Source organism: Phascolarctos cinereus, unplaced genomic scaffold (genome assembly GCF_003287225.1).
Source record: "Phascolarctos cinereus isolate Bilbo 61053 unplaced genomic scaffold, phaCin_HiC Scaffold_4;HRSCAF=312, whole genome shotgun sequence".
NCBI lineage: Eukaryota > Metazoa > Chordata > Mammalia > Diprotodontia > Phascolarctidae > Phascolarctos > Phascolarctos cinereus.
The window spans coordinates 624,743,679-624,770,136 of record NW_027555847.1 but is presented as its reverse complement, the minus strand read 5'-3'; the positions used below and the strand labels follow the sequence as shown (position 1 = coordinate 624,770,136).

General features: G+C 35.9%; 1 protein-coding gene across 1 annotated transcript in view; it reads right to left on the bottom strand.

The window, feature by feature from the left end:
• Nucleotides 1–26,458, bottom strand: part of NSMCE2 (NSE2 SUMO ligase component of SMC5/6 complex) — a 250,892-nt gene that overhangs the window by 183,369 nt on the left and 41,065 nt on the right. Inside the window, 1 exon segment of the mRNA XM_020964974.2 lies at nucleotides 20,453–20,559. Within this exon segment, the coding sequence (XP_020820633.1) occupies nucleotides 20,453–20,559 (107 nt within the window).

Genomic DNA, 26,458 nt, shown 5'->3' with positions numbered 1-26,458 from the left:
TCACTCTCTTCTTAAATTTCTTTACAGGACTTTGTATGGCTTTTTCCTTCATTCCCAATACAAATGTTTATCTGCATGTGTTTCTATTATCTCTAAGCAGAATATCTATAGGTTGTGCTGTTTCTAATGTTGTTGTTCAGTCATTTTCAGTCATGTCCAACTTTTCGTGATTCCATCTGAGGTTTTCTTGGCAAAGATACTGGAGCGGTTTGCCATGTCCCTCTCCAGCCCATTTTACAGATGAAGAAACTGAGGCAAATAAGGTTAAGTGATTTGCCCAGGGTCACACAGCTCATAAATGTCTAAGGCCAGATTTGAACTTAGGAAGATGAGTCTTCCTGACTCCAGGCCCTGTGTTCTATCCCCAGTGCCACCTAGCTGCCCTGTCTTGTTTATACTAGATTAAAAACTCAGCGTCTACCACCTTGCACTGCACATATGAGCACTTACAGGATCACAGGATTTACAGTCATAATACCTGAGATATCCTTTAGTTCAACTCCTCATTTTTAAGATAAGAAAGTTGAGAGCCACAGAGTTTAAATTACTTTTATAAGGCAGTATTAAGTAGCAGAGGAGGGGCTTTAAATACAGTTTCTATGACTCCAGATCACCAGTGCTCATTCTAATACTGTCACGGCTGTCTCCCATAATAAATGCTCCATGAACAGAACTAACTTGCCCTTTGCTTTCCTCCAGACAACAGAACTTTCCTTCATGCATAAGGGTCTCTAGAGATTAAATTTGATAATCTTTCCCCCTTTCTCTTATGTATTACAGATTTACGTTATAACATCTTATTTGTCTAAAGGTGACCCTAACAAATCATAGAGTCTAGCACAATCTTATAAATTATATTGTAAATTTTCCAAATCTGAAATGCCTATTTAATTAAGGAATACATTTATTTCAGAACATATTAGCATATAAGATAAAAGAGGAGAAGCTCATCAAAGAAACTTTAAAATAAGATTTACTAAAGGTCAAAACTTGATAATTGACATAAGGATGGGGAAGAATAGGGACCTGATACTTAGAAAAGATTCTAAATTAGTTGCATGATGACAACACTAGGTAAACTATACCTTTGACCTATATCATTCTTTTATTATATCAGTTATTATGTTAGCTTAAACAGCTTATGTGAAACATATTTCTACTTTCTTCTAAGCTCTGACATATTGGTTTTGATATGCAAATAAAATGTTCAGGTTATCTTATCAAAAAAAACACTTGGTCCATAGGGCAGAACCATTAACAGATTTATTAAAAATTACACGAGGAGAATCAATCCATCATCTAATCACGCCTCTCTATGAAGAAGGATAATGCCCTCTTCCGCAGACTTTTGACAGAAATTATTATACAATACTAAAAAAAATTTAAAACAGTAAATATGTGATATGATTAAAATGTTATATAATATGGAAAACGGCAGAAGCATAGAGAAGGGAGTATTAGAGAAAAGTATAGAAAAACAAATGTTTCAGATTTCAGGATAATTTATGCATTAAATCAGCACATACTGTACAAATAAGGCACAGGAGTTAAATGACTTTTCAACTCAGATGTAAAGATGACTAAAAAAGATCATTCTACTGCTCTCTAGCTCTATTCCCCACCCTGTATAATTGGTCAGACCAAAGTGTTCTTCCCTGTTCACCACTCCTCTGTGTGTGTGTGTGTGTGTGTGTATGTGCGTGTGTGTGTGCACGCGTGCATGTGTGTGTGCTGTTTCATCCATTAGAATGTAAGCTCCTTAAAGACAAGGACTATATTCATTTTTGTATTTGTACCAAAGGGCTGAGTATAGTATCTAAGCATATAATAAATATCCAATAAATGATTTTTTATTCATTCATTCATTCATATAAGGAATAGCTCTCTGAATGAGGGAGGGAGGAAAGATGTAATGTGAAATCAAGACAATGTTAAAAACAAAAAAGATAATTTGAATAAGAATGCCTCACTATTTAAAAAGAAAATAAGTATACCCTCATGTGTAATGTACATCTCAGGACCTCCTCACATGTGTATTAAAATCCTAAGTTAAACTGTTTATCATAACATACTGGATTTATCTCCTGCTGTGAATATTCTAAGTGCTGTGTTTACCGCACCTGCTTTACTAAATTCATTAAGAATGCCATTTGTCATCTAGTTAGTAAAAAAGTTATAGTAGCATATAACATTCTCTAACACATGGAGAGCTCGTTTTAAGAGAGGTAGCATCCCAAGAAAATTGTGAACTGGATTTAGACCCAGCATGGTTGACCTCTACGGAATCTATTCCTGGATTAGCACAGTAAGTTTAAGATACTATTTTGTACCTCACTTTCCTCAGGCATAACATTGTATTATAAACATGTTTCGGTAACAAAATTTTCTTAGTTCTTGCATAATTTTCTTATTTTAAAATGTTTTATTTTAATAAAATTCTTATTTTAAAAATAGCTAGATATAGTAAAGTCACTGATACAACAAGCAAAAACAGATTAGGAAGGGAGAAACAAAAGCCACATTAAGTCTCTATAAATCTAGCTACTTCCCACCTTACTTTTATTCTTAACTGAAAGAGTTTATATCATTTTGCGTAGAATAGCTCAGAGGTACACTGCCAACTACAGCATCCCTATTAATCATCAAGCCAAAAACATTTAAAATTCAGATGGGGAACCTCCATCCCTCAACATAATTAAATCCAGGCTAAGGCAAATATCCTGCAGGTGAGACTGTTCTGGCAATAGCATGAGAGTCAGAGAATTAGCTTCCAGAACATATAATGGTAAGATAACTACATTTTGACACAGAGGACTCAGGCCAAATCTTAACTTTGTGATTTACTACATGGGTACTCTTGAACACGTCATTTTTCTCATCCCTAAGATAGGACATTGTAGTGTACTTCCCACTTTAACTTCCATAGTCCCTACGATGTTTTAAAGTTCGAAAGAAGCAGTTTAAGAGCTAAGACATACATACACCCCACTCACCCACTTGTTCCTGAAGGGTTCTGTCACAAAATCACAGAACCTTAGGTTTGAAAAAAGTCTTAGTAGTACAATTCCTTTACTGTAGACCAGATCTGCTATAGGCAAGTCTGATACTTTGGGTTTGGAACTGGAATCAAATAAGACATTCATAAATCATCTAACAAATAACAAAAGGAGATTTACATAGCCATAATACTAAAAGGAAACTCAGAAAGGATATAATTTTGATTCATTTGAGTGAAGCTTCCCCACTTCTTCGTTGCCCATGCTGGCCCACTCGTCTACTCTGAGAGACAGCAATTTCTACATTCTCCTGGGCTGCCTCTTGTATTTAGGCAAGGAAGCTAAGACAACAGCCTGAGTAAATTTTAGCTCCCCAGTTAGATTAAGCCTTGAAAGAACTGCAATACCTGATAAAGAAAAACTAATCTAATAAACACGATATCACTCCTACCATGCCCTCCCAATCATCTTCCTCAATGCAGGAATCCATTCTTTATCATTGTTGGCAAAAGACTATCATCTTCAAATTTCTGGCCAGAAATGTAGCTCAGAATTCTGATAACCATTTGTTTTCTGCAAGGTTTTCTTATTTTTGTTATTGTTGGATTTCTTCTTTTTTTGTTATGTTTACTATCCTACTAAAAATTTAAGGATGGTAAAACATTAGATTTCATTTGGTGGTAAAGCTGAGGCAAAGAATGGGCCCAGAATAATGATACTGATTCCAAATATAACCTTCAAGTATTATATAATAAGGAAGTTTTAGTTTCTCCAAAAACAAAGAATGAACAGCCAAGCAGGTAAGAGAACCAGGAAAGAGAAATATTATAAAAACCTAGAGAAGACAAAATGTATGAGAGGGAGAGGGTGGCTAATAGTGTGAAAGACTGCAGAGAGATCAATAAGGATTGAGAAAATGTCATCAGACTTGAAAATTAAGAGATCATTAGTGACTTTGCTAAGCAGTTTCAGTTCAGTGTTGAGGTTGAAGGCCAGGTTCTGGAGGCTTTAGAATCAAGTGAGAGGAAAAGAAATGAAGGTGGTGAATACAGACAACTTTCTCAAGGAGTTCACCCTTGAAGGAAAAGAAAAATATAGGATGATAACTAGCAGGGATAATATAATCAAGGAAGAGGGAGACATGAACTTGTGAGCAATCAATGTTTAAGGACAGAATAGATTCATGAGAGAGTGAGGATGATGGAAGGAACAATTGGGTGGATGGAATGAGATCAAGGAAGCATCTATAAGAGTTTGCCTTGGTGAAGAAAAGGACTACCTCTTCATGTGAGAGAGGTGAAGAGAGTGATAGTGGGGGAAGACATCTGAGTGATGGGAGATGAGAGAAGAAGAAGCTCTTTGGGAATGGCTTCAAATTTTTTCAGTGAAATATAAGGCTTCAAATTTTTTCAGCGAAATACTCAGCAGAAAGGGTGGTGACATGAGAAACTTGAGTAAGGATGAAAAGGTCTGGAAGTAGCTGCTGTAATGAAGACAGTCAATCCATTAGATAATGAAGGCCCAACTGAGATTATGTAACATAAATATGCAGTGCAATCAGTATAATTTTGTGATTTTCTCCAGCTCTTTTAAGCAGCATATGGATATGAGTGAAGGCTTCAGGTGATGGGATTAAGATTCAGTTGGGACATTTTGGAAAATATTTTGTAATTATGTAAATAAAGGGACTAAAATATTCATACTTTTAGACCCAGAGATTCCACTACTAGGCATATATCCAAAAAAATCATTGATAAGGAAAAAATCCCCATATACACCAATATGTTTTTGGCAGCACTTTTTGTGGTAGCAGCAAAGAATTGGAAACAAAGAAGATGCTCCTCAACTGGGGAATAGCTAAACAAACGGTGGCATGTGAATGCAAAGGAATGGAAGTGATGGAAGAAACAACTAATATGATAAATACAAAGAAGTATAGAAAGACTTAAATCATCTGTTGAAGACTGAATAAGTAGAAGCAAGAAAACAAAATAAATAATGACAATGTAAAAGGAAAAAACCACACACACACACACACGCAAGTACACGCAAACATAAAAGTGAATGTTGCAACATTAAAAAGAGCAAGAAAAACCCAAAGAAGACATCCTTACCTTACTCTTTTGCAGACATGTGAGATACACAGATTATTCAGATATTTGCAGACTTTTTTGATCAATTGATTTGTTTTGCTCATTTTTTCCTTTTTTTTTTTTAAAGATATATTCACTATATTGGATGGTTCTCTGGGAGGGGAAAGGGATATTTGGAGAAATTCTAGTGATATAAAAGAACAAAAAGAGAACAAAAATTTATTTTTAAAAATCCTCAGTTGAGGTTTGGTAAGGTAAGATTCTCAACAGGACAAGGGTGAAAGGGAATAAAAAGCAGAGGCATTCTCATTTATGCAAAGAACTATACAAAGTATCAGCCTTTATAAAATGGCTGTTTAATGTGATTTAAAAAATATATACACACACACACACACACACACACACATATGTCTAAACCCAAAATATGGCATTATTTTCAAGGGAAATAAAGGGGTAAAGTAAGGATGTCCCCCTTTTCCCACTACCATGGTGGGTGTATTGTTACCGATAAGACAAGTAAAGAAAATTAATGACATAAAGATTAATAAAGATGGGATAAAACTGTCCCTTATTAGCAGAAGATGTGAAGACTTACTTAGAAAGTACCTCCCAAAAAAAATCAGTAAAAAAAGAAGAAAACCTAATTGTGAACTTATAATAACCAAACTAGTCTACAAAGAAAAGATAATGAGAAGGCATCTTTGCAGAATTGGGGGACTTGGGACTGGAGAGCATCTGGGTGTAGAACAGTGTATATAAAATTAGAATTTTTTTAGAAGCTTATTAATTGGATAAATTTTCCCTTCTTTTTCATTATTTATTTTAAAGGATGGTTCTCTGAGAGGAAGACAGGGAACTGTAGCTAAGAAATGTAGGTGACATAATACAAAATACATCAATAAAATGTTTTTTAAAAGTAACTGACGTGATTATTGCTTTCAGCAAAGTAGTAGAATACAAAATAACATCACCAAAAAACTAGAATTTTCATATAGCAATTAAAAGAAAATGAAAAAGGAAGGATAAAATGAAAAATTCTATTTAAAATGCATAAGTCAATTTACAAAGATACTCTCAACTTATTTAAGTTCGACAACAAAATGCTCTTTAGACAAAGGAAGACTTAAATAGTTAAACAGATATTGATTGCTTATGGTTAAGCAATATCAATATAATGTAAATGATAACAGCAAAATTAATTTATAAATTTAGCACCATACCCATCAAACTACCAATGATTTACTTTGTAGAACTAAAGAAATAATAATAAAATACATTAAAATGAACAAAGAGTCTGGGGTTTTTTTCTCCCCTCTACACTCCCTCATTTGGTGACATCATCAGTTCCTATGGGTTCAGTTATCATCTCTAGACAGATGACTCCCACATATATATACCTACAGTTAGTAACTTTCCTATAACCTTCATTTCCTCATCATCAATGATTTTTGGACATTTCCAACTAGATGTACCATAGATATCGCAAGCAAATGTTCAAAATAGAAATCATTATCTCTCCCCAAATCCATTCCTCTTCTGAACTTCCCTGTTGCAGGCCAGGGCATCACAATTCTTGCAGTCATCCAAGTTCACAACCTCAGTATCATCTTTGACTCTTTACTCTCACCTTATAAATCCAATCAGTTGCCAAATCATGTCATTCCTATCTCCACAATATCCCTTCCATCCTCCTCCTTCCCTCCGCTCATGAAGTTACCACCCTAGTTCATGCTGTCATCACCTCTGGCTTGGATTCTGACCAATAGCCTTTTATTCTTCTCAATCACTCAGGCCTCTCCCCTAACTCTAATCCATCATTCACACTTTGGCTTTTATAAAGTACAGATCTAATCATGTCACCACCTCCAAACTTAATCAACTCCCTATTTCCTCTAGTAATTAAAAACAAACACAGTTTAGCATTTAAAGTTCCTCTCAACCCACTCCCTTCTTATCTGTCCAGTCTTCTGTATACTACTTACCTTCCCACACTCTACAATTCAGCTACCTACTTGCTGTTCTTAATATACAATACTCTGATTTCTGTCTCTAAGCCTGTGATCCAGCTGTCCCTCATGCCTCAAATAATCTCATTCTTAAGGGCAGTCCCTTGGCTGCCTTCAAGAGTCAACCCAAGCTGACTACAGGTCTCTTCTAATCCCTTTAGCTACTAGTGCCTTCCCATCTAAGGGTGCTGTAGGCATTTTATATATTCTTATAAATGTATGTTTGTCTCTTGGATAAAATGTTACCTTCTTCAAGGGTGAAATGGTTTCATTTTTGGTTTTTTGTATCCGCAGAAGTAAAAATAATGCTAGGCACGCAACAAATACTTAATCAATGTTTATTTGCCAAGAGAATTATTATTGGGGGGAGGGGGGAGGTAGGAATGAAAGAAAAGTAATCCCGATTTGAAACTATATTTTTAAGCAGTAATCTAAGTAAAACTACTTAGTACTGGTTCAAAAATTGTAAAGTTAGTCAGTGAAGCAGCCTTAAAGAAGCAAGAACTGCAAACAATTTTCCCCTTTGTTATTCCTTAGGAGATAACAGTATTCTGTTATGTTCATATACCATAATTTGTTCAATCATTTCCCGATAGGCATCCCTTAGTATATACCTCTTTGCCACCACAAATATTTTTGTACATATAGGGGCCTTAATTCTTTCCTTGATTTTTTGAGTGGTATAAGCCTAGTAGTGGCATTGCTGGGTCAAAGAGTAAAAGGTTAGGAATATAATTTCAAACTGCTTCCCAGAAGGACTGGACTAATTCACAATTTCACCAACAGTGTGCTTGTTTTCTAGTAATCTGTCATTTTCTTTTTTTCTGTGAACTTTAGTTTCATGGGTATGACTTAGAACTCAAGAGTTACTTTAATTGGCATCTTCCTACTTAGTGATTTGGAACATTTATTTTTCATATTGTTACAGCTTGGATATTTTCCCTTGAAAACTGTCTTTCCATAACCTTTGACCATTTATCAACTGAGGAATGACTCTTAACACTTATATATCTGAAATGAGACTTTTATCGCAGAAACTGAAATAAGAAATTTTCCCCCAGTTACCTGTTTTCTTTCTAATCTTATTTGCATTGGTTTTGTGTGTGGAAAAAAAATGACTATGTGTAATCAAAATTGCCCATTTTATTTTTTGTTGTCTTCTCTAGCTCCTGCTTGAACATGAACTACATGCCCTGATCCATAGACCTGAAAGTTAATTCATTCCTTGATCCTACAATTTCTTTATAATATTAATTTTCATATCTTTATCCTGATCCATCTGGAGTTTACTTGCCACAGGCATGACATGTGAGTCTAAATATTCTTTTTGCCAAAGTTCTGTCCAGTTTTTCCAGCAGTTTTTATCAAACAGTAAGTCTTGATAAAAGCTAGCATTTCTAGAACTGTATCAAATAGGAGTAGGGACAATACACATCATTTTTTTTAAGGCAATTGGGGTTAAGTGACTTGCCCAGGGTCACACAGCTAGTGTCAAGTGTTTGGTCTGAAGTCACATTCGAACTCAAGTCCTCCTGACTTCAGGGCCAGTGCTCTATCCACTGCACCACCTAGCTGCCCCAATACACATCATTTTTTAGACTGAATTGTATGGAAGCTCACTCAAGTATATCTCCATTATATAGAGTGGTGGTACTTGAAAGGATGTTGCTTGTCATGTTAGTGAAAAGCCCATTTGTTCCTATTTTTTCTAGTGGCTTATAAAAGAAATGAGTGCTGTGTTTTTTTATTATTAACATATTCAATTATGTTTATGTTTTTCTTAGCACTGAAGAAACTCTGCATTCCTGACATAAATCAACCTGGCCATACTGCATAATGCTTTAATATGTTGTTGTAACCTCTGTTAAAATTTTATTTCAAATTATTTCATCAATGTTCATTAGGGTTATTGGTTTTAATTTTCTTTTTCTATTTTGACTTTCCCTGATTGAGGTCAAGACTACATATCATAAAACAATTTGGTAGCATCCTCTCTTCTCCTATTTCTGCAAAAACTTTCTATAATATTGCATTGTTCTTTGAATATTTAAAAATCCATCTGTCCTGGGGTTTTTTCTTTGAGAGTTCATTTGTAGTATGTTCAAATTTCCCTGCTAAAATTGAGTTGTTTAAATTTTCTATCTTCCCATCAGCTGATCTGTGACTCCAGGAAAATCATGCTTTTCTCCCAGGATAAGCTCATCACCAGTAATCTCATCATCAAAGGAGAATGCTTCAGCTTTGGTAGTCAGTACCTCCTTAGTACCATCAGTGGCCTCTATCTTCTGGATGGAGGGCAGAAAAAAAAACACTTCTTAAAGTGTTTATAAAGGACTTTATAGAGGACTTAGAAGTTCCAGCTACTTCTTCAATTCCCACCAGCCGATCTGCTTAGTTTCAACTTCACAACAATCATGCCCCGATCCTGGGTAACCTATACTGTCTCCCACCAACCGCCCAGCCCCTCACTTTTCAGTTTCCTTTTGTGTTCATCCTTTAGATTGTAAATTCCCTGAGTGCAGGGACAGTCTTTTTCTTAAATTTATATCTGCATCCCCGGTGCATAGCACAGTGCCTGGCACATAGTAGGCTTTTAACAAACGCTTACTGACTTGATTTTTATTTACCTGGGCATTTTATGATTTCATAAAGATTCATCTATTTCATTTAAGTTGTCACTGTTACTGACACAGAGTTGGGCAAAATAGTTTCTAACAATATCTTTTATTTCTTCTTCATGAATTATCCATTTCAATTTGATTTCTCATGCATACATTTAAAAAATCAAATTAGATTTTTGCACAAACAAAACCACTGTACCCAATGTTGGAAGGAAAGCAGAAAGCTGGGAAACAATTTTTACAGCCAATATTTCTGATAAAGGTCTCATTTCTAAAATATATAGAGAACTGAGTCAAATTTATAAGAATACAAGCCATTCCCCAATTGATAAATGGTCAAAGCATATGAACAGGCAGTTTTCAGATGAAGAAATTAAAGCTATTTATAGTCATATGAAAAAATGCTCTAAATCACTATTGATTAGAAAAATGCAAATTAAAAGAACTCTGAGGTACCACATTACACATATCAGAGTGGCTAATATAACAGAAAAGGAAAATGATAAATATTGGAGAAGATGTGGGAAATGTGAAACACTAAGGCATTGTTAGTGGATTGTGAACTGATCCAACCATTCTAGAGAGCAATTTGGAACAATGCCCAAAGGGCTATAAAAATGTGCATACCATTTGGTCCAGCAATACCTCTACTAGGTTTGTATCCCAAAGATATCATAAAAAAGGAAAAAGGACCCACGTGTACAAAAATATTTATAGCAGCTCATTTTGTGGTGGCAAAGAATCAGAAATTAAGGGGAACGGGTGCACATGTTGTGGTATATGAATGCAATGGAATACTATTAAGCTATAAGAATGATGGGCAGCAGATTTTAGAAAAACCTAGAAAGACTTACATGAAGTGATGATGAGTGAAGTGAGCAGAACAAGGAGAACATTGTACATAGTAACAGCTACATTGTGCAGTGAACAATTATAATTGACTTAGCTCTTCTCAGAAATATAATGATCCAAGAAAATTCCAAGGAAATGGACGGATTGGATGTGATGGAAAATGCTGACTACATCCAGAGAAAGAACTATGGATCCTGAATGCAGATCAAAGCATACTATTTTCACTTCTACTGTTTTTTCTTTCTTGTGGTTTTCCCCTTTTGTTATGAGTCTTCTTTTATAACATGACTAATGTGGAAATAAGTTTTAACATGACTGTATATGCATAACCTATATCAAATTGCTTGCTGTCTTGGAGAGGAGGGAGTGAAGGGAGGAAAGGAGAAAATTTTGGAGCTCAAAATCTTACAAAGAAAAATGCTGAAAACTATCTTTACATGTAATTGGAAAAAAATAAAACACTATTAAGGAAAAAATCAAATTAGGTAATGGTTTATCTATTTTAGAAAACAGTTCCTTGTCTTACTTATTGGTTCAATGCTATTTTTTAACTTTCAATTTTATTAACTTCTTATTTGACTTTCAGATTTTCTACTTTGGTGTTTAATTTTTTCCCCCATTTGTTGGTTTTCTAAGGTTTTTTTAAATTGTATGTGCAGTTTATTGATCTGTTCTTTTTTTCTTTGGCTGATGAACATATTTAGAGATATAAAAATTTCCCCAGGGAATGTTGTGGCTGTATTCTATTGTTTCTATGACCTGTTCTTTGACACAAATATTTGAGATTGTTAACCTTCAATTAATGTTAATCATTGACTTAGTGGCCCTTTTCTGAATATAATTTTTATTGCATTGTTGTCAGTAAAAGATACAGTTAATACATCTGCTTTTCTGCATTTGAGATTTTTTTATGGCCCAACATATGGCTAATATTTGTACGTATGCCATTCATGGCTAAGAAATATGAATACTTCTTTCTATTCCCATTCAATAATACTCAGAGGTTTATCATTTAACTTCATAAAATTCTATTCAGGTCCTTAACTTTGTTTTTATTTTTGTTGTTACATTTGTCTATGTCTGAAAGGAGAACTTAAGGTCCTCCACTATTATCCTTTTACCATGTATTTCTCCCTATAACTCATTTAACTTTTTCTTTAAGTATTTAGATGCTATACTAAGTATAGGTATTAATTCACTTTCTATGATGCCCTTCACTAAAATATACTTTTACTGTTTATCTCTTTGCCTCAAACCTAGTTTTGACTTTGATTTTGATACTGAGTTCATGATCACTACTTCTGACATTTTTGCTTCGGCTGAAGCATAGAAAATCTTGCTCTAGCCACTTCTTTTAACTCTGTGTGAATCTTTATGTTTAAAGTATGTTTCCTGTTAACAACATATTGTTGATTCTGCTCTCTAATCCATTCTGGTATCCTCTTCCATTGTATGGATGAATTCATCCACTCACATTCCTTCCACTTTATTGTCTTGTATTTTTTCCTATCTTTGTTTCTCTCCACCACTTTACAAAGAGGGTCGTAAAGGAATACACTCACTAACAGTGCTCTATAATTAATATACTAAGCTTCTGCTCCCTTGACATTCCTCTTTTCACTCAGACCCCAAGGACAGGTTCTTATCTTTTTTTTCCTTTTAAACCCATATTCATGACCCTTCTCAAAGTTTAGAGTTTGTTTCTGATCTATTACTAATCCCACCCTTAACCTGTTATCCCTCTTTTATCCCTCGTTTCCCTATTAGGATGAATATTTCAACACCAAATTTCTATATGTGAACATATTTTATATACTCTACCCTTCTATGACCAGTTCAGATGAAAATGATGTTCAAATAACCTCACTCTTTGCACCTTTTCCATGTCTGTAGGGGCTTCTACTTGTATACCTTGATTATGTGAGGAATAAGGAAGAGGAATGAAGAAAGAGATGAAGAGACTAAAGGTCATTTACTGCAACAATTTCATTTTACAAATGAAAACACCAAGGCCCAGAGAAGATAAATGGCATACCCTAAGGCACAAAGGCAGCAATTGGTAGAGCTGGGATCTGAAACCAAGTACTCTGTCTCTACAATCACGTCTCCTTCTACTATATGACTCTATCTCACCCAGTTTTAAGTCATTAAACCAAGTCAAAAAGCATTTATTAAGGACCTACTATGTGCCAAGAACGGTGCCAAGCACTGCGTATACAAAGTCTGATGTTTATTAAGCACCTACTATGTGCCAGGCACTATCTTGAGTGCGGGGGATACAAAAAAGAGGCAAAAAGTCCCTGCTCTCAAAGAGCTCACAATCTAACGGGAGAGACAACAAGCAAACAAATGGGTACAAACAAGCTACATAAAGGATAAAAAGGAAATAATTAACAGAAGAAAGGCAACAAAATCATAAGAGGTTGGGAAAGGCTTCCTACAGAAGAAAGGATTTTATCTGGGACTTAAAGGAAGCCAGGGAAGTCAGTAGGTAGAATTTAAAAGGAAGAGCATTCCAGGCACGGAGTACAGTCAAAAAAAATGCCAAAAGCCAAGAGATGGAGTGTCTTGCTCAGGAAACAATAAAAAGGCCAGTGTCACTGGATCAAAGAGTATGTGGAGAGGAGTAACATGTAAAAAGACTGGAAGGAGGTTAGAGGAAAGGTGTACCTAGGTTATGAAAGGCTCTAAAAGCCAAACAAAAGATTCTGTATTTGATCTCAGAGGTGACAAGAAGCTACTAGTTTATTTGGGGGAAGGGAGGTTGATATTGGTCAGTTTTATGCTTTAGGAAAATCATTTTGGTGGCTGAATAAAGAATGGACAAGTAGGGGGTTACAAGGCAGGAAGACCCACAAGCAAACTGTTACAATAGTCCAGGTATGAGGTAATGAAGGCCTACATCAAAGAAGTGGTAGTGTGAGAGAAAAGAAAGAGGTATACTCAAGAGATGCTGCAAAATTAAAATTGACAGGTCTTTAGAATAGACTGAATATTGTGGGTTTGGGGTGGAGGGAGGGATATGAGAGACAGTAAGCAAACAAGCATGACACTTAGGTTGTAAGTCTGAAGGAATGGAAGCATGGTGTTGCTCTCTATAGTAATGGGGTAGCTGAGGGGAGGCCTTAAGGGAAAAATCTTTCAGTTTTGGACTCACATTGAATTTAAAATGTCAAACTGGATATGTAGTTTGAGATGTCTGAAAGGCAGTTAGAGCTGTGAGACTGGAGGTCGGCAAAGAGGTTAGGGTAGGAAAGGTAGACTCAATTACTATCCAAGTCTAAAACTGACATCTCTGTTGGGGTGGCTATGGAAGAAGCAAGGCTGTAGTGCTTTCCATTATTCCACCATCTTTGCTGGAATAGTTTCCCTCTATCATAGAGGTATATTTTCTTTGAAAAGACCATAACATTTCCAACCCAGGAACAAATTCCTGCTTATTGGTGTTAATGAGGAATAGAATATAATGAGTATAGAATACTGCATTGTTGGATTCTCCATCTTCTGAAGAAGGAAATTATCAATAGGGCAAATCCATTCTGTTTCTTTTTTGGAACAGAGAGTGCTCCAGCCTACACAATAAAATTTCATTTTATTACTAGATCATGCCTCTGTGCCAGGCTTTTGAGTTATTTCCTGAACTTATTTATTTCTTCTTTCCATCAAGGGGGATATACACTAAGGTATTCTACATAACCAGGGTACTAGAGTTAGAGGACCTCTGTCCTATCCTACCTGTGTGACCCTGGGACAGTCATTTCTATTCTCTGGGCTACAGTTTTCTAACCTGTAAAAGGAGGAGTTTGAATTGGGTGCTTTACAAGACCTCTTTCAGATATCTATCTATGACACTATGACTATGAAAATACCACTTCTGCTTTTACCTATCTTCAAGATCAATCGATAAACATTTATTAAGTACCTACTATGTGCCAGGCACAGTGCTAAGAACTGGAGATACAAAAAAAAGGGCATAAGACAGTCCCTCCCCACACATACACACAGATGTGTGGGGGTGGTGGTGGTGGTGGTGGTGGTGGTGGTGGTGGTGGTGGTGTTCGGTCATTTCAGTCATGTCTGGCTCTTTGTGACCCCATATGGGATTTTCTTGGCAAAGATACTAGAGCGATTCACTATTTCCTTCTGCAGCTCATTTTACAGATGAGGAAACTGAGGCAAACAGGGTAAAGTGACTTGCCCAGAGTCACAGAGCTAGTAAATGTCTGAGGCTGGATTTGAGCTCAGGTCTTCCTGACTTCAAGCCCCATGCTGCTCCACCTAGCTGCCTATGTATATGTACATATATACACACACATACATTTATATATATAAAGCTATATATGGGATAAATAAACATTAACAGAGGGAAGGTACTAGAATTAAGAGGGGTAAGGGAAGGCTTCCTGTAGAAGGTGGGATTTTAGCTGGGACCTAAAGGAAGACAAAAAGGTCAGTAGGTGGAATGGAGGACACATATAGTTTGTGCTTTCTCTCCCTCACTAGTTCTCAGATTTTTATGTATATATATGTGTGTGTGTATACATATAGACATAGATATGTATATATAGATAGATAGATAGATAGATAGATAGATAGATAGATAGATATATACACACACACACATACATACACACACATATATGTATATGTATATATGTGTGTGTGTGTATGTATGTGTGTGTATATATGTATATCTTCTTTATATGCAGTGGTATGTAAATAAATTAGGACACTGTAAAATAATGAAAGACTCAGCTAGGTGATACAGTGGATAGAACAGCTAGGCCTCAAGTCAGGAACACCTGAGTTCAAATCCAGCCTCATCCAGCCTTGGACACTTACTACATACGTGGCCCTAGGCAAGTCATTTAACCTCTGTTTCCCTGAGTTTTCTCAACTGTAAAATAAGGAAAATAACCGTACCTACCTCACAAGGTTGTTGTGAGGATCGAAGGAAAGATCTGCAAAGTGCTAGTCTGGCACACAGCAGGTATTTAATGAATGTTTTCCTCCTTACTTTCCCTTAAGTTCACTGCCTTATATAATAGACTTTAAAATGTTTTATAGCTTTAAAAACTTAAGATAGAATATGTCTTATTTCTGCTAAAATTACTTGTTTTACCTAATCTAACATCTGAATCACAGAATTTTGATGCATCTTTAATGCTACATGATGGAACCACACTTTTATCACACTGGAGAGCAAGTTTACCTTTTTACAAACAGTCCATTTTTCCAAGTTTCATCTTGGTAATAGCCCATGTTTTCAATGGGGTTGAAAATCTGTAATCAGGGTACTGATGCATGCTTCTCTCTCTCTGTCTCTAGGATAAATTCCTTAAACTCTGGTAACAGTGGTAGAGTGCAACATAGTGACAGTATTTGGAAATTTCTGTAAATCTGGAACAATTCTGCTTCTCAGTAAATCTATCTATTTCTCAGAGTTCATCTTCCCTCAATGGGAAAAATAGTTCTAAGCCAAATGGAAGCAAAAAATTCCCCAATATTTTTCTGGGTGGAAATTTTACAGAAGATCAAATTTCATTGGCTCACTATGACTTCTTCAGACAACAGTTTTGATATAGCCTTCAATGAAAAAGTGAGTTTCATTTAAAAAATAAAAATACCTTTTCCAAATCTTCAGTACTCCAGTATTTGCATTTTTTGAGGCCACGACAAATTCTCTTCATGTCAACAGCTGTTTTGTTTTAAAAGGATCATCTCACTGTTCTTCCATATTCAAAAAACTTGTGCCTCTACTGTAGTAGAGGCAATAATGACCACTCCACCTTGCTGTTCCTTCTTTTCTGAGGATTAATTAGGCTACTTCATTTTCAACAGCACTTTCCTTTGCAATTTGGTACAACTAACCCTGCTGTACACCAAATGAGCTTGAATGGTCTTTGAAAACCTTAACTTCTACATACAAAAAATTGCTACAATATCTCTAAAAGTCACTGAAGTATACTCTATAAGAATTATAACTTTTTAAGTTTTTATGGCATCAGAATTTTATTTCTCTTATTTTAAGAGATTGTTTATTTTATGTGCATTCAATCTGTCCCTCCCACTGCCCCCCCTCCATTTAAACAAGAAAAAAAAACCCATCATAAACATTCATAGTCCAGCAAAACAAAGTTCCATAATTCCCATGCCCAAAAATTTACATCACTCTCTGCATCTTAAATCAATCACTTATCTGGCAAGGAATAAGTGGTATGTTTCATCTTTGGTCCTCTGGGCTCATGAGTTATCATTACATTGATCAGAGTCCTAAAATCTTTAAAATTTGTGGGTTGTCTTTTTTTTTTACCATAAAGGTATCTTACAAATTGTTTATCTAGTTCTCCTCACTTTGCTCCCCATCAGTTCATCGAGGACTTCCCAGTTTCCTCTGACATTATGCATTTGAACATTTTCTTATGGAATAATAATATTCCATCACATTCACATACCATAATTTGTTTAGTCATTACCCAAAAGGACAAGCTCCAGTTTCTGGCTTCTATGAAAAGAGCTGCTATAGATATTTTTGTACATATGTATACTTTCCTTCTTTCTTTGGTCACTTTGGGGCGTAGACCAAATAACAATATACTTGGGTCAAAGGTCATTCATTGAGGAAAAGGGGAATTTGTTTAAAGAAATTCAGGTGGATTAAAAGGAAACTCATGTACCAACTAAGATACTAATAAAGACATAGAATAGGTCAGACCACAGGGTAGGCAACTGAGAAGGAATAGGAAAGACCAATAAGTCCAGTCTGGTAAGAATAGTGTTAATAATATTAAAGCTCGGAATGACCTGGGTTTGCTCAGGAACACTACGTGCTTCAAAAAAGAGTTTTTATGCTATAATAGGGTAAAGAACTGGAACAAAGGGCTAAGGTTGTGCTCAGGGGACAAGGTCATATTGACTAACAGTAATGAGTAGAAGTATTACTCCATTCTTGTTTTTGCTTCTTCTGCTGAACAAAATGACATTCGGGACAGAAAGGGCAGGACAAAATAGCAAAGAGGGGGCTGAAACATAAGGCAAGTAAAGAAGAAATAAGAGAGTACTTAGATGGCACTGAGTGAGCAAATTCACCAAGTCCAGACATACTGCAACCAAAGGCACAGAAATGATGGGCCCATGTGACTAACCATTGTGTAACTAGCCATTATGAATAACCCTTGCAGGGTCACAGGGAAAGGCAATGAGAGCTATACAATGATATATCAATATGGACAGAGTTGGCCTTGGAGCTAGGAAGACCAGGGTTCAAGTCTCCACACAAACATGTACTTACGGAAGGTCGATTAACTTACTCTCAGCAATTTTCTCAGATTATAAGTTATGAGAGGGTTGCAGAAATAAAGTAGCAAGGTAATTTTTCTCACTGGGATTCCTGTTCACTTAAGAAATTTCAGGTTCAGGTCAAATTATATTAAAAAAATGAAACATTTCTCCATCTGTCAACAAAGATAGAGTTCATCAAATACTTCACTAAAATGTAGGCAAACTCTTATCTATAGCATTTCTCTAATCTACCTGTGGGTAACACTATCAAAAAAAAGGAACTGAGGATATTCTGGTATGATGGGCTCTTGATGAAGCCATTCCTTTTCTTGATGTTTGAAAACCATCCCTTTGATGGTACATCTAGAAGTCTGCCAGAATAGAAGATAGTTAGACTTTTATGCCAAGTTCAGTGAACAATGTTTTGTAGGTCCCACTCTCTTCCCTCTCTTCTTAAACAGTCTCTCTTTCTCTCTCTCTTCTTCCTTTCCCTTTTTCCCGATCTCTTGCCTTTCTCTCCCAATCTCCTCTCTTCCCTTTCTTCCCTCCATTTCTCTCCCCTTCTCTCCTTTACCTCATTATGTGATAGAGGGAATTTAGTCATATATCAAATGAATTAAATGCCCCTAACAATCCCTTTTAATTCCTCCCTCAAACTCCTAACTCCTGACTCTTTCCAAAGCATCCGTATAAAAAGGGCTAAGAAACCCAGTGAAGTCTTGATTTCTCATTAGCTACACTCTTTGGATTCCATTCCACCATCATTATGCTCCACCCTGCCCCCACTCCCAAAAAAAGGCAATCCCATGGGGAAATTCATTATCCCACACATTGCCTCAGCTTTGGTATTCATATATCATCAGAACCCTCAGTTGCCTCTGCCACTCTGACTAGAGAGCAGAGCAAAAACTCCCTCCCAAAGGCTCCATATGGAGGGATCAGAAACCCAATGAGCTCCTCATTTCTTATTAGCTGTACTTTTGGGATTCAATTTCACCACTCTCATGTTCCCACACCAGGTACCTTCTTCTCCCCCCAGCCTCCTTTAAGCTTCTTTTTATGTATTGTTTCTCCCATTAGACTGTAAGCTACTTGAGGACTGTGTCTTTTCCTTTCCTTATTTGTGTCCCCACCACTTAGCAGAGTGCCTGGTACATAGTAGGTGATTAATAAATATTTACTGTATTATTCTATTATGATTAAGATTCTGTGATTCTATAAACTGGAACTAAAATCATAATATATTGATCTATGTGGAATTCCTGGTTTCTTACTGTGAAGGTCACAAGACCTATTAAGCCAGTTTTTGTTTCTAATACTTATGAAACTAAAAATATGTAGTCACTTAATGGCACTTTTTAATGGGATTTTAATGTTTCCATAAGATCAGCATTATAAATAAAAATTGAATGATACAAGTTTAAATACTTAAAATATTTGTAGTTCTTTACACAAAGATAACAAAAATTGTTGCTAATAATATATTACAAAAGGAAAAGTCAACACTAAATTCTAATGCCAAGATCTCTCTTCCTTAGCTACAATTCAGAGTCACGTTTGTATAATCACAAAAGTTAAGGAGAGTCCATCAGATGACAAACAAGGGGTTGAAGCACTAAAACATAAAATGGACTCAATTCACTGCTTGGTTATATGTCATATACAATGACAATTTCATCATTTTTTTTTAAAAAAAATCAATGTTCTGATGACTAAAGAAGCATTAGAGAAGTATTTGAAAAAAAGTCACTGAAGACTACCTTGAAAAGAAAAAAGTTTCAATGAACTATGACAAAATCTAAACATTTTTACATGTTTATGGAATAAACATTTTTATTAACTTGCATTGTAAAAATATAGCTTATATTATTTCAGCTACCAGATAAATTTCTGTGAGGCTTAATTTATGGAGTATTTTCAGGTGTCCACTCATAAAAAAAAATAAAAAAATAAGAAAACCAAAATCACAGGTTACCCTTTTATGCAAGTATAATGAAATCAATTTAATAAGGAGTTTATACCTCTCAGAGGACAAGGAATTTCTGAGAAATATTACTGCAACCTGATTGTTCATTTCTTACTCAATATGGTACTGAATAGGACGTTGCTATGTTCCCATCCGAACTGCCATATATGTTGTTCCTGTGACAGCTGGAGTCAACAAAATTAACTCTGACTTCTAGAAAAATCAAAAGGTCAGCCTTTTGTGTTTTTAAACTCATCCATGAATTCTTCACATTTTATCTCCATTTATAATAAATGTATAGAAGGTAAAAATGAAGAATGAGCAGCCAAGTTGATTCTAAGTAGTAGATTTAAGAAGAGCTAACAAAGAACAATTATGTCAAACTTGGGGTTTGGAGGGAGGTTGTTTCTTTGCTTATATTCTTGGAATTTCAGAGGAATCTATTAGAAGTAATTACAGTATGAACAAGTTTAAACAAAATAATCTGGAACAGAAGATCCAACAGAATCAAATACAAATTTACCATCTCAGTTAACTTGGGCTTGCATAATTCAGAAATATTTTCAAATTTCTGTCACTTGAGATTTTCTAAACAACAGGAAAATATAAAGTAGGCTAATACAAATATTAAATATACCTGATTTAGGGTAGTTTCAACTGCTGTTATATACTGGTTCAGATTTCGATCCATTTCAACATATTCAGACATCAAATTTTCCATATTGTAATCATCACCTGTATCAGCTGCAAGATAAAATACAGTAATTTTTTCTTCTGTCCAAAAATGTACAACCAGAAGTATACCAATATATTCTATGATTTTTTATACTTAGTTATCAAATGTTTTTTAATCTTTTATTTTTTCCAATTACATGTAAAACAATTTTAACATTGATTTTTTTAATCTTTCAGTTCCAAAATCTGTCCCACCCTCCCTGCTTCTCTCCTCATTCAGAAGGCAAGTAATTTGACGTAGGCTATGCATGTGCAGTCATGCAAAACATATTTCCACATTAGTCATGTTGTGAAAGAAAACGCATCATCCTCCTTCCCAATACACCAAGAAAAATAAAGTATGCTTCCATCTTCACTCAGACTCCATTAGTTCTTTGTCTGGAGACCAATAGCATTTTACATGACGAGTTGTTCAGAATTGTCTTGGATCACTGCATTGCTGAGAATCGCGAAATCATTCACGGCTGATCATCATACAATATTGTTGTTACTGTGTACAACGTTCTCCTGGCTCTGCTCACTTCACTTTGCATTAGTTCATATAAGTCTTTCCAAGTTTTTCTGAAAGCATCCTGCTAGTCATTTCTTATAGAATAGTATTTTATCTCAATCACATATACCACATCTTGTTTAGGCATTCCCCAATTGATGGGCATTCCCTCAATTTCCAATTCTTTGCCACAACAAAAAGAGATGCTTTAAATAGCTTTGTACATAGAGGTGCTTTTCCTTTTTTAAAAATCTCTTTGGAATGTAGACCTAGTAGTGGTATTGCTGAGTCAAAGGGTATGCATAGTTTTATAGGCATAGTTCCAAATTGCTCTCCAGAATAGTTGTCATTTTGTCATTTTCCTTTTCTGTCACTTAGCTAATCTAATAGGTGTGAAGTGATACCTCAGAGCTGTTTCGATTTGCATTTCTCTAATCAATAGTGATTTAGGGCATTTTTTCATTGACTATAGATAGCTTTGCTTTCTTCATCTAAAAACTGTCTTTTCATATCCTTTGACCACTTATCAACTGAGGAACGACTTGTATTCTTATAAATTTGACTCAGTTCTCTATATATATGGAAAGTAGGCCTTTATCAGAAAAATTTACTGTAAAAAAATTCCCTCCCAGTTTTCTGCTTCCCTTCTAATCTTGGCTGCACTGGTTTTATTTGTGGAAAATCTTTTTAATGTAATGCAATTAAAGTTATCCATTTTACATCCCCAAATGTTTTCTATCTCATTTGGTCATAAATTCTTCCCTTATCCATAGATCTGACAGTGTAAACTATTCCATGCTCCCCTAATTTGATTATGGTATCACCCTTTCTGTCTAACTCATGTACTCATTTTAACTGTATTGGGTATATGGTGTGAAATATACCTAGTTTCTGACAAACTGCGTTCCAGTTTTCCCAGCAGTTTTTGTCAAATAGTGAGTACTTATCCCAAAGGTTTGGATCTTCAAATTTATCAAGCACTAGATTACTATGGTCATTTACTACTGTGTACTGTATAGCTAATCTATTCCACTGATCTACCACTCACTCTATTTCTTAGCTGGTAACAGACTGTTTTGATAATTACTGTTTTGTAGTACAATTTGAGATCTGGTATAGCTAAGCCCCCTTCCGCCACATTTTTTTTTCCCATTAATTCCCCTGATATTCTTGACCTTTTGTTCCTCAGGATGAATTTTGTTATTTTTTCTAGCACTATAATTTTTTGGTAGTTTGATTGGCATAGCACTGAATAAGTAAATTAATTTAGGTAGAACTGTCATATTTATTACATTGGTATAGCCTACCCATGAGAAATTAATATTTTTCCAGTTGTTTAGATATGACTTTATTTGTGTAAAAAGTGTTTTGTTAATGTGTTCATTGTGCATAATTTCATCTTCGTTGGTGGTGCATCCAGCCTTTTAAGTTTTGATATTGGTAATTTGGGTTTTTTTTAAATTTTAATCAAATTGATCAATGGTTACCTCTTTTATTGGGTTTTCCCCCATTAAGCTAGCTTCTAGTTTTTCTAGTTTTTCCAATTACATGTAAAAACAATTTTTAACATTTTTAAAATTTGAATTCCAAGTTTTCTCCCTCCTTCAATCCTCCCTGAGATGCTAAGTAGTTTGATAGAGGTCATACATGTGTAATCATGCAAAACATATTTCCATATTAGCCATGTTGTGAAAAAAGACATAGGCCAAAAACAAAAAACAAAAAAAACCAAGAAAAACATAAAGTGAAAAATAGTATGCTTCGATCTGCATTCAGACTCCATTAGTTCTTTCTCTGAACATGGTTAGCATTTTTCATCATGAGTCTTTTTGGAAATGTCTTGGATCACTATTTTGCTGACAATATTGAAGTCATTCACAGTTGATCATTGTTACAATATTGCTGTTACTCTGTACAATGTTCCCCTGGTTCTACTCACTTCACCTTGCATCAGTTCATGTAAGTATTTCCATGTTTTTCTGAAATCATCCCACTCATCATTTCCTATAGCACAATAGTATTCCATTATAATTATATACCACTTCTTCAGCCATTCCCCAATTGATTGGCATTCCCTCAATTTCCAATTCCTTGCCACCACAAAAAGAGCTGCTATATTTTTGTACAAATTAGTCCTTTGCCCTTTTCTCTAAGATACAGACACCTACTACTGGTATTGCTGAGTCAAAGGGTTTTATAGTTTTATAGCCCTTTGAGCATAGTTTCAAATTGCTCTACAGAATGGTTGGATCAGTTCATAACTCCACAAAGAGTGCATTAGTGTCCCAATTTTCCTTAAGATAGATTTCTATATCCAACTGAGTATATATGTTATTTCCTCTTTGAGCCAATTCCAATGAGTGTTCACCTCCACATTTTCTCCTCCAAACATACGCTACGATAAACAATAATGATACAGTGAACTTTTTTTATTATATGCACTCACACATCTCCATTACATTGCTCATACTGTTCCCAGTGCCTGGAATGACCTTGTTTTCCCCCTCTTTACCTGTTGAATTCAAACCTAATTCAAATAGCAGCTCCTAAGGCAGAAACAGGAGGCAGCATGTGTCAGGTCCTGATGGAGATAGCCCAGGACCCTGAAAGCAAGAGCATTGAGAATAAGCAGTATCCTCTCAAACCAGTAGATTGCCTCCAGCTCAAGCCCCACAACCAACACTGAGGACAGAAATCATTGTGAAGGGTCTGTCTTTATTATCATCACCAGCAACAACTGCTGAACAACTTCCACCAACTGGTAGATGAATATAACAACACTGGGAGCGACAGCACACCCCCGAACACCTGTCCTGCTTCCAGCCCAGCACCCACACCCATCATGTGGGGTAAATCCTGTGGAGAAGGTGGCAGCTATCCCCACCAACTGCCAATAAATTGCTATTCAAAGGATAGGTGGGCCAGCCTGGCTCAGTCAGTAGGACGCCCTGAGAAAACACAGAAGGCAGCATGTGCCAGGCAAGAATAACCATTATAACCACCATCTCCTCTCTGACTTTGATGCAGACAGCCTAGGACTCTGATCTCAAGGGCCCTGGGAACAAGCAACGTTCCAGCTCAGTGCCCCCAGCCACAATCTGGGAGGCAACTTTTGTTGAGATGAAGCCTGGCAAATGCTCCTAAAAGTGCCACAGTCACATCTACTAAAGACCCAGAAAAGAAAATTTTTGTCACCAAAGCCCTTGGCCCTGTCAAATGGTTCATATAAGAAAATGATATGATTTTATCAGTGGAAATGACAGTAAAGGCAAGGTATAACTATCTGCTTTGCTGCTGCATCCTAAGGACAATAAGACTTTTCCATCTCACTTGCAGCTGAAACCTTCCATCTGTGTTATCTTCCCCATTAAAATGTGAGCTCCCTGAGAGACTGACTTTTCTATTTGTATTCCAGCTCTTAGCACAGTGCTTTGCATATAGGAAAAGCTTAATAAATTCTTCATTCATTTTTGTAGGAAACCAAAATAAAGCAGTGGAAGTCTCACTGAATTTGAATTCAGAAAACTGGGATTCAGATCTTGCCTGTGTTACTTATTACCACTGTGACCTTGAAAAAAATCATGTAGCTTCAGGCTCTCTGTTTTCTCATCTGTAAAATGAGAAGACTGGACCAGATCATCCTTAAGGCCCCACTGCGTTCTAACCCTATGACTCTTCCCTTGTATGTTTGGTTGGTAACACTCCCTCAGATCATATAAGTACTTTGTTTTTAGTTCTCTAAAACACTACCCATGCAATATTGTGAAATGTAACTAGCTATCAGTGCTAGTTCATAGATCTTACCTTGCCACTACTAGACTATAAACTCCTTTCAGTTAAGGACTGACTCTATTTCAAATTTTAAATCTCCTACAATTCCTAGCACAGTGTGCTACACATAGTAGGCTCTTAATAAGTGTTTGCTGGACTTGTTCTTCTATTTTTATATTAAAAGACTCAGATGCTTTAAAATCAAAATTATTTTAAGGCAAATATCAGCCTCTGTCCAAAGGAAAAAGTAAATTAGAATGGCAGGAAAATAATAGCAAAAAGAAGCTCATAATGACATTTTTAAAATTTGCAGTTGGAAATTATATGAAAGGAAGTATCACTGACTTGTTTAAATTTACATTCATACATGTACACACTTAGATGTTATCTTTTCACAGGTTCTGAGGAAGTGATCCTAGAGGGATAATCCAAAAGTCATCTGTAGTTAATTTTTAAGCATTTTATCCCCAGTATACTTAGAAGCCTGATTTTTTTTTCCCCCCGTTTCTGGTATTCTTTAATTTTTATTTCCTGAACACATAACAACCTGTTACAGTACAGCACAAGAGCCTGGAACTATAAATAACAGGCAACAGCTAGACCAAGATTCACATTTACCACAGGGAATTTAAACACTGATAATTAAGAATCCGCAATGTGGATATATAAAGTTTGTGAATAATTGATAACACGAAAGAAAATATAAGTGATGCCTTTCAAAGAATCTCAAAATTTGAAAATTTAAAGGGACCTCAGTGGTCATCTAGTTCAATCCAATACACCAAAAGCATCTTCCCCAAAATACACCTAGTAGCAAGTGACTGTCCTACCTTTGCTTGAAGATCTCTAAGGAGAGGAAACCAACAATCTCACCAGGCAGTCCATTTCACTTCTGTGCAACTTGAGTTGTTAAAAGCTTTCCTTGACAATGAGCCTAAATCTGCCTCTGCAACGTGCACCCACTGCTCCTACTTTCGTTCTCCTTGGTAGTCCTTCTTCCATGTGATAGCTCTTCAAATGCAGCAAGAGAGCTATCATGCTCTCCCCACACTCACCCCACCCCCCAACTTCCCTGTCTTCTCTTTTCTAGGTTATACACAGCCAGTTCCTTCAACCAATCCTCATATGACATTAACCCAAGGCCCTTCTTCACCATCCTGCTTGCCGTCCTTGGGATACTCCCTAGCTCATCAATTTCCTTCTTAAACCATGGTGACCAGAATTGAGCACAATACTACTCCCTGAAAAAGGCAGAAATGACATCTGAAAAAGGCAGAAAATGGTGGGACTATCACTTCTCCTTTCCTGGGACCTATGCCTCTCTTAATACAGCACAAAATCACATTCACTTTTCTGGCTGCCACATCACAATGGCTGATTCACACTGAACTTGTAGGCCATTAAAATCCCCAGATCTTTTTCAGAACTTCCGCCTCCTCCACCTTATACTTGTGAAGTTGTTGTTTTTTCTTTTTTGTTTGTTTTTTGTTTTTACCCAAGGCATGACTACATTGTATCCCCACTGAATTTCACTTTTAGATTCAACCCAATGCTCTAACTTGTCAAGATCCTTTTGAATCCTGATTGTCATCTATGGTGTTAACTCTCCCTCCCAGGTTTGTGTCATCTGTCAATTTGATGAGCATA